General features: G+C 40.3%; 2 protein-coding genes across 2 annotated transcripts; both read left to right on the top strand.

Moving 5' to 3' along the window:
- The first annotated feature begins 275 nt into the window (after positions 1-275).
- Positions 276-914, top strand: LOC102666451 (uncharacterized). The gene has a single exon (XM_006591597.1). The coding sequence runs from the start codon at positions 276-278 to the stop codon at positions 912-914; it is 639 nt and encodes a 212-aa protein (XP_006591660.1).
- A 3,086-nt stretch (positions 915-4,000) lies between these two features.
- LOC102666591 (uncharacterized) lies at positions 4,001-4,333 on the top strand. Its single transcript, XM_006591598.1, has one exon. The coding sequence runs from the start codon at positions 4,001-4,003 to the stop codon at positions 4,331-4,333; it is 333 nt and encodes a 110-aa protein (XP_006591661.1).
- The last annotated feature ends 5,246 nt before the right edge of the window (positions 4,334-9,579 follow it).

The raw sequence follows: 9,579 nt of genomic DNA, 5'->3' as shown, positions 1-9,579 counted from the left end.
AGATACCAATAATAGTGAGTGAAAAAGAAATAAGTGAGAAGGAAAAGAAAGAAAAAGAAAAAGAAAGAGAGAAAGAAAAAGAAAATGAAAAAGAAAAAGAGAATAAGAGAAAAGAAGAGAAGAAAAAGACCAAGAGTGAGCTGGCTAGAGAAAAGAGAAAGGAGGTAAGTCCAAGCAAAAGGGAGGAGGTGCCATATCCATTGGTACCAACAAAGAAAGACCAAGAACGACATCTGGCTCGTTTCCTTGATATCTTCAAGAAATTGGAGATTACTATGCCCTTTGGAGATGCTCTTCAACAAATGTCGTTGTACTCTAAGTTTTTAAAAGATATGCTCATGCGAAAGAATAAGTACATTCACAGGGAAAACATTATTGTAGAAGGAAACTGCAGTGCTGCAATTCAGAGGATTCTTCCACCTAAGCACAAAGATCCTGAGAGTGTGACTATTACATGCGCAATTGGTGAAGTTTCTATTGGCAAGGCTCTTATTGATTTGGGAGCCAGTATTAATTTGATGTTGCTTTCCATGTGCCGGAGGCTTGGAGAGTTGGAGATAATGCCGACTAGGATAACTTTACAGTTAGCATATCGCTCCATCACCAGACCTTATGGAGTGATAGAAGATGTTTTGGTTCGAGTCAAACAAATTATCTTTCCTGCTGACTTTGTGGTAATGGACATAGAGGAAGATACATATATTCCCTTAATTTTGGGACGTCCATTTATGGCTACTGCAAGTTGTGTAGTAGACATGGAAAAAAAGAAGCTAGAAATGGGTATTGAAGACCAAAAGATTAGCTTTGAGCTATTTGATGAAGAAAGGAAATTGTTGGACCAGAATGTTTGTCTAGAGGTGAAGGAGAGTGAAGAGAAGGTTCTGAAGGAGAGAACCAAGATTGATCTGGGCTGACAAAGACTTTTGCGTCAAGCTAATGACGTTAAAAGAGCGCTTACTGGGAGGCAACCCAACCCTTTTTAATTTTGTTCTTCTTGCATTTAGTTAAGTTTGATTGCTTGTGATTGTTTGAATTCAGCATGTTTAGTATTTGAAAAAGGGGTTAAAAAGCTTTTGTGAAGTTGTGGACAGAAAAAATAACTTGAAAAAAAATTTTTTGTCCACTCGCTAAGCGCACTCCTCGCGCTAAGCGCCATTTTCTTCACGTGCTAACCGAGCTATTGTTCATGCTAAGCGCATTGACCCCTGATCATTGGCTGCATGGTCCTGCTAAGCGAGTGACCTGTGAGCTAAGCCCAATAAACTCTCTATCCATTAAATTTTTGGAATTGGGCTAAGTGAGTCATCTCGCTAAGCACGCAAGTCTGGTCTCGCTAAGCGCATTGCCACGCTAAGCGCTATTCTTCTATATCTGATTAATTTTGAGAATTGGGCTAAGCGAGTGCTCTCGCTAAGCCCAATTCCTTCCCTGTTTGGAATAGCGCTAAGCGAGACAGACACGCTAAGCGCGGGCCACTACTGCATTTAAGGAGCATTTTATTCGCTAAGCGAGAGTTGCAGGACCAATCAGAGCTGTAGAACTCGCTCAGTGCGTACCTTCACGTAGAGCCCAAAAAACTTCTTTAGAATTTCATAATTTTGTATTGGGCTTAGCGAGAAGATCCGCTACGCGCATGAGCTTTAAAACTCAAACGTCATGTTGACTCGCTTAGCGAGTCCATGCGCTAAACGAGTCATTCAAAACTGCCAGTAAATAAGGCAACTGCCTTAGGTAGTTTCCATTTTACTTCTTCTGAGAATTTTCACCCTCTACATAGTACTTCAACCTTCCTGCATTGCCTGCGTTTTTGCTCCCTCTTTGCACTCATATTCAGCAGCACAAGTAAGTTTCTTAACTTTGTTCATTTTATTTCCAAATTTCAAACTTTAGACTAGTTAACTTAGTAGTGTTAGGTTGAATTTTTGTTGATACTTAGTTCTGTTAGGTTAGTTGTTTGTTAGACTAGAACTAGGGTTTTATTGTGGATGCAATGTGCTTGTTTTGATTAGGGTTAGATGGCCTAATAGGGGCTTGTTAGTCGTCTTATACGACTAACTTTTGTATAGAAAACATTTTCCAAAACTTGTATAGTTCCCAAATTTATGGTTATTTTTGAAGGAGTTTGTAAATAAATCTTGTTTTATTGATAAAGCTGCCTCTAGAATATGTCCATTGGATTTGATCATGAAATTTTGCAATTTCAGGTGAAAAAGAGGCTAAGCCATGAAGTTCTAAAAGTGACAGTTGGGCTTAGCTCATCACTGGGCTAAGCGCAGCTTCACCACGCTTAGCGCGACAGAAGAATCTGGCAGTGCATCAATATCAAGGCTGTGCACTAAGTGCGAGGGTGGCGCTAAGCGCAATGTCGCGGATTCAGAGCCTATTTAAAGCCTGTTTTGTGCAGAATTAGGGTACAGATTTTACACACCCTTAAGGGCAGAGATTTGCACAGAATTCTAGAGCACACCACAGTGCCTATTTCAAGAAAAGAGCTCTGGAGGCAGCAAGAGGAGCAGCTTTTGCAGAGATACCTAGGTTTTGTAATCTCATTATTGTTAGGGGTTTTTCTGTAATGGCTAGCTAAACACCCTTATTGGGGATTTCTAATGAACAACTTATGTAAATACTCAATATCTAATTGATTATGTTTTTTGTGTTCAATGCTTCCTTCAATGCTTAATGTTTGTATGCTTTTGGTCTGATCATCCATTTGTGTGCCTAGTTAGGTGACTTTAGCATTGGGAAATGTATTGTTTCCTTAGAAGTTGAATGAAGCAGAATTGAAACTTAGTCTTAAATGAGGGATTGCGGATTAAGTTTTGGTTTTAAATATGTTGTTACAATAATGTTGTTTGGTCTAAGTCTAGTCCGACAAGAGGGATCTGAGGACAAAGCTTAGGCTAAATTAGTCTAAACTTTCGTAAGCTATTTAAGCTAAGTCTAGTCCAACAAGAGGGATCTGAGGACGAAGCTTAGTTTAAGTTAGTCTAAACCTAGGAGGGCTGTCTAAATTGAGCCTAGTCCAACAAGAGGGATCTGAAGACGAAGCTTCCATTCATTCAATCTCACTAGGGATCGAGGTTTAGTAATTTAGGCTTCAGCATACAACACAAAAGCATGATTGATTAGAGAAACATCTTTATATACATCAGCTGGTTTGTTAGAAAGACCCAACATCTTTACCTATTGCTGTCAATTTTACTTACTTGCATTTTTACTGTTTTTAGCCTAAACTTAGTTTAATTCTGTTCTAAATCATCAATCATCAATGTTTTTTTTCAATAATGCATGATATTTTGTAAAGGCATTTCATTTCTTTTGGCCTACACTCTTTAAAGATGTTCGCCAGCATGTGATACACTGTGATCAATGTCAGAGGATGGGAGGTATATCAAAAAGAAATGAAATGCCTTTACAAAATATCATGGAGGTTGAGGTATTTGATTTTGTAGGTCCCTTACCTTCGTCTTTTGGCAATGAATATATACTAGTGGTTGTGGACTATGTTTCTAAATGGGTTGAAGCAGTGGCTACCCCGCATAATGATGCTAAAACTGTGGTGAAGTTTCTGAAGAAGAATATTTTCTCAAGATTTGGGGTGCCTAGAATTCTGATTAGTTATGGAGGTACACACTTTTGTAATAATCAGTTACAAAAGTTCTTTAAACAATATAATGTGACACGCAAAGTAACATCACCTTATCACCCTCAGACCAATGGGCAAGCAGAAGTATCAAACAGGGAGTTAAAATTTTTTTTGGAGAAGACTGTAGCTTCTACTAGAAAGGACTGGTCCATCAAATTAGATGATGCTTTATGGGCATACAGAACAACATTCAAGACTCCGATAGGATTGTCCCTATTTCAGATGGTGTACAACAAGTCTTATCATTTACCAGTGGAGATGGAATATAAAGCATATTAGGCCTTGAAATTTTTTAACTTTGATGAACCCGCATCCAGAGAACAAAGAAGGCTGCAGCTCTTGGAGTTGGAAGAGATGAGATTGGCCGCTTATGAATCTTCAAAGCTGTATAAAGAAAAGGTTAAAAAGTATCATGACAAAAAGATTCTCAAGAAGGACTTTCAGCCAGGACAACAGGTGTTTCTTTTCAACTCAAGACTTAAATTGTTCCATGGAAAGCTTAAATCAAAGTGGTCTGGACCATTTACCATCAAGAAAGTTCGACCATATGGAGCAGTGGAGCTTTGTGATCCTCAATCTAAAGATCCTGACAGGACATGGGTAGTGAACGGACAAAGGTTGAAGCAATATCATGGTGGAGCTATGGAAAGATTGAACATTGTTCTACGCTTGGATCCTAGACAATAGGACGATATGTCAAGCTAGTGATGTTAAAAGAGCGCTTACTGGGAGGCAACCCAGCTTTTCTTTCCCTTTTTTATTTTTCATTCTTATCTCTTGCACGTAGTTAGGATACCTTGCTTGTGATTGTGATTAATTTCAGCTTGTTTAGTAATGAACAAGGGGTTTTAAGCTTGTGTGAAGAGATAGACAGAAAAAGACTTAGAAAATTTTTGCAATTGTCTATCCGCTAAGCGCAGACCTTGCGCTAAGCCCTCAGTCTTCACGCGCTAAGCCCGAGCTTGCTCGTGCTAAGCGCAAAGACCCCTGATTGGTTGGCTGAATAGTTCAACTAAGCACACATCACTGCACTAAGCCCCACATCTTCACGGTAATTGAACCTTAACCAGTGGGCTTAGCGTGAATGATGCGCTAAGCGCCACTTCTTCTCTAGAAAAATTTTATTGTAGCAGCGCTAAGCGCGCTATCCTACGCTAAACCCCAGATCCATTCTGTAACTTGAGTTTTTAAGCTGGGCTTAGCGGGGCAGGAAGCGCTAAGCGCCAATCTCTTACGGGTTTTGAATTCTTGGAAGTGCGCTTAGTTCGCCTGTTGCGCTAAGCCTGAACTACTCTCTGTAAGTTGAAGCTTGATGGTACGCTAAGCCTTACATCTCAGGCTAAGCGCATATTGTAGAAAATTGTGTTGCAGAAAGCGCTAAGCACAGCCTGCTACGCTAAGCCCTAGATGCTCACGGGACTTTACAACTTCAAGTTGGGCTTAGCGCGAGGCTAGGCTAAGCGCTTGGGTTTTAAAAATCAAAGGCAGAGGCACTTTGGGTGCTACCTTTGCAACCAAACCTATGCACCTTCCTAACCTTCAGTAATTGTGTACTTTCTGTTGCGTGCGTGTACTGTTTCTTTGCATCTTCTTTGCTTCATTTCAATCACAACTTAAGTAAGTGAATACATTTCCATTTTTATTTTTCATTCTTCAAACCTTAGGATAGATGACTTCTTGTTTTCTTAGTTGTATGTTGTTAGGTTAAGCTTATTATTTTTAGGGTTAGTCAATGTAGGATTTTAGGTAACTTAGAAGCCCATTAGGGGAAATGTGGCTGAAAGGGGTGAAGACCCCTGTGGTTCTGTTTGGAAATCGCAATGAAAGCACTAAGCGCGCCTGCTGCGCTTAGCCTGTTCATCGCAACTGTTAAAATTTTGGATTTCCAGATGAACGCGCTAAGCGGACCATATCGCACTAAGCGTGTTCATCCCTGTTGAGGAACGTAAGTGATGAGCTCACTGAGCGAGTCTGTGTGCTATGCGGGACTAGTGTTCAGACATTAAGATTTCAAGAATTTTTGTTCAACACTAAGCCTGACATGTCAGGCTAAGCACCACTTTGCTTCTGTAAGTTTTCCTTTGAATAAGGCTAAGCGTGTCTATGCACTAAGCCCTTGTTGTGTGTTGAGCTAAGCGCCTTACTACGCTAAGTTCAACTCTCTCAATGTCTTTTAATTTTTTGTAGTTAGGCTAAGCGCGCCCTATGTGCTAAACTTGAGTATTATTCTGATGAGGCTAAGCTAAGCGCGCCATGCTGCGCTAAGCTCCAACTCTCTTCGGTTTTGAAAATTGTAGACTTAGGCTAAGCTCAGCTATTGTGCTAAGCTTAATCTGTAGAAAAAATATTTTCTGTGTCTTCAGGCTAAGCGCCAGCCTGCTACACTTAGCGCCTGAGTAAAATTTCATAAGGCGCGCTACGCTCAGCCTACTGCGCTAAGCGCCCAATCAAAATTTCAGTTTTATTTTTATGTTTTCGTGAAAATAACTTGTGTTAATCTTTTTTGTTTTGTCTTATATTTTGAAGATGACATCTAAGAAAAGGAAGGCTTTTTCTACACCTACCCAGGCCAGATATGACAGATCCAGGTTCACATCTCAAGAAGCTTGGGAGAGATATACAGATATTATGGTCCCAGGAAACTACTACCGGAGAGGAATGTAGTAGTTTATTACACTAAGTTTGACGAGTTCAAGGAGGAACTAGAGAGAAGACACTGGGATGAGAAGTTGACTGATTTTGCTGACAGTAGCATAGACATTGCTATTGTGAAGAAATTTTATGCCAACCTCTATGACCCCGAGGATAAATCACCTAAGCAAGTGAGGGAGAGAGGTCACCTAGTGAAATTTGATGAGGATACCTTGAACACATTTCTGAAGACCCCGGTGATTTTGGAGGAGGGGGAGAATTTATGTACTTATTCCAAGTTTGCACTCCTGAGGCCTAATCCTCAGGAGTTGGCTACTAAGTTCTGTATCCCAGGGAGGGGATTCGAGCTAAATGCAGATGGGTAGCCTTTGAAGATACTGGGGAAGAACATGACCACCTTAGCTCAGACATGGAGTGTTCTTTCCTTCTCTAACCTGATTCCTACCTCCCACACATCTGATGTCACCTTAAACAGAGCCAAATTAATTTATGGCATCATTATGAAGATGGATATGAACTTTGGGTACCTCATATCCCACCAGATCTCTCTTACTGCACAACATGATTCATCCAGACTTAGACTCCCTGCCTTGATCACAGCTCTATGCAAGGCCAGGGGAGTCCAATCAAATTCTAGATCCTTGGAGAACTTTTGCCCTACCATTAACTTGGCATATATTAAAAAGAACTGTTGGAATCTTGATGATCCAACAATGACATTTAGAGGGCCAAGGAAGGCCAAGGGTAAGAGATCAGAGGTCCCTACTACTTCAGCACCACCAGAGACAGCAGCTCCTTCTTCTTCCACAGCTCCAGTACCTCCCATTCAGACTCCGGTTATTCCTCCTACATCTACTCAGATACCACTTCCAGCTCCTTTATCTGCAGGACCTTCAGATTTTTTATTTACACCACAGATGTTGCATTCCATGCTCTAGAGCTTACACAGGGGGCAGTCCATTATCATGCAGAGCCTTCAGGGCTTGGGCTTGCCTTCCATCATGAGCATGGATGAGTTTGATTTGCAGGTGGCCTGGCCAGGAGCCCAGCCTTCTCCTTCTGGAGGGGCTGGGGCCTCCGCAGCCCAAGAGCCTGAACCAGAGGAGCCAGTAGCAGCAGCAGCATAGGGGGAGGATGAGCTCACCCCTCCTGAGCCCTTTTATTTTGATGTAGGTGTACACATGGCTTAGGAGGAGGAGACTTCCACAGACCAGATCCCAGAGCCATCCCTAGCACCCATACCTGATGATGCCATACCATCTGCACCAGCATCTGAGTTAAAGCAGCCTATCTCTCAGGATTCACCAGCTACTCAGGTGTTGGATCTTAATGAGCATGCACAGGAGCAACCACAGGAGCAAGACATTTAAATTTGTGCATTTTGAACATTTTAGTTTATTTTCAGTTATTTTATGATTTATGTTCAGTCATTTTAATTTCATCTTTTATGTTTCAGTTATTTAAATTTCAGTACTTTGAGTTGTTTGCTTGTACAAAAAGCGTGTTTGAACAGTGAACTGGTTGAATTTGATATACAGTGGATTGTTTTGTATGAAATGAGTGTTTAAGAATGATTTGAATGAGCAATTGTATGATTTGAATGGATTGGAATGATTAGATAATTGTTTTGATCAAACTTGCTGCCATTAGAAGAGAGTGAGCATGTGATTGGAATTATGACTGAAAATGTTAGTCAGTTTGTCAGATTGATTGTGAAGGAATGCATTAACCGTATCCCGGTGAGAGTGTGATCCTTAAATTTTGAGAGAAACGACTATCATTTAGTATTATTTTTGTATGAATCTCTGAAGTATGGATTAAATGCATGAAATTGAGGATGATGAAGGCCATGTTTGATTATGATAGCCACTTAGCCAAAAAGATGACCACGTGCTTGAATGAATTATCCCTTGCACCCAGTTTGAGCTGAATGAATTATTGATTGATTAATCCCTGAGCCTATATAGTGTTATCTCCTGCTACCTTGACTTAGGTTGTAGGAGAGCATCATCCACAGGAAGCTTGGTTCAAAGCAAATTGGTCCCAAATTTGGGGGAGTAATTATCAAGGTAAATTTGTTCCAAATTTGGGGGAGGCACTAGGTAAGAATTGAAATTGTCAAAGTAAATAGCATACACGCACTATTTCTGTATATACACATAATGTCTCTGTATATATTGTGTTAAAAAAATTGTAAATGCAAATGAAATTACTAAGTATGTATGCTGCAAAATAATGAAATGAGGCTGAGTGCCTAAATAAAAGGCAAGTATGCGGTGTCAATGAATGAAAAAGTGAAGGTTTATCTATGGATGAATGCTCTCCTAGAACATAAGCTTTTGAATCCTAGAAAAAACATGATTTTGTTGGCTGTCTAACCCCATTACAAGCCTAGAAAGTCCTTCAGATTCATTTTGTATGTTCATTGTTGTATGATATGAGATGAAATGCAAAGGTTGGGACTTGTGTTAGTTGTTTATGATGTAATGAGCCTAAACACTTGAGCTTGAGTGAAACAATGACTGTGAGGTTTTGGTTGATGATTCTTCCTTGATTTCTGCCATCCTTTCTAGCTTATTTCAGTTGGGGCTCTAATGTGTATGTTCCTATCTTTGAAAAGCTGCATGTTTGTGAAAATGAATTGATTGAAGCAGTCCATGATATTCAGCTCGTATGGTTGAATTTCTCTGTGAAGCAAACACCATTTTGAGGGATCACTGTAGTTTGTCACTTGAGGACAAGTGAACTATTCTTTCTTTGCTTGAGGACAAGCAAAACTGTAAATTTGGGGGAGTTTGTTAGTCGTCTTATACGACTAACTTTTGTATAGAAAACATTTTCCAAAACTTGTATAGTTCCCCAATTTATGGTTATTTTTGTAGGAGTTTGTAAATAAATCTTGTTTTATTGATAAAGCTGCCTCTAGAATATGTCCATTGGATTTAATGATGAAATTGTGCAATTTCAGGTGAAAAAAGGCTAAGTCAATGAAGTGCTAAAAGTGATAGTTGAGCTTAGATTTTGAGTGGGCTAAGCGCGCATCCACCTCTAAGCACAGCTTCATCGCGCTTAGCGTGACAGAAGAATCTGACAGAAGGTATTAGCACCCCACGCTTAGCGCGCGAGATCAGTGCGCTAAATGCAGCAGTTGTCTTCAGCCAGGCTCAGTGCACGAATGGCGCTAAGCTCAAATCCACTTACTCGCGCTAAGCCCGAGGGTGGCACTAAGTGTAACGTCGCGAATTCAGAGCCTATTTAAAGCCTATTTTATGCAGAATTAG

This window comes from Glycine max, chromosome 12 (genome assembly GCF_000004515.6).
Source record: "Glycine max cultivar Williams 82 chromosome 12, Glycine_max_v4.0, whole genome shotgun sequence".
In the NCBI taxonomy this organism is placed as follows: domain Eukaryota; kingdom Viridiplantae; phylum Streptophyta; class Magnoliopsida; order Fabales; family Fabaceae; genus Glycine; species Glycine max.
Note: the sequence above shows the minus strand (reverse complement) of the source record. Positions and strands in the feature narration are given on the sequence as shown.

Bases quoted from the DNA above. Each gene is read 5' to 3' on its own strand.
- LOC102666451 (XM_006591597.1), top strand. From the start codon at position 276: ATGCCCTTTGGAGATGCTCTTCAACAAATGTCGTTGTACTCTAAGTTT.
- LOC102666591 (XM_006591598.1), top strand. From the start codon at position 4,001: ATGAGATTGGCCGCTTATGAATCTTCAAAGCTGTATAAAGAAAAGGTT.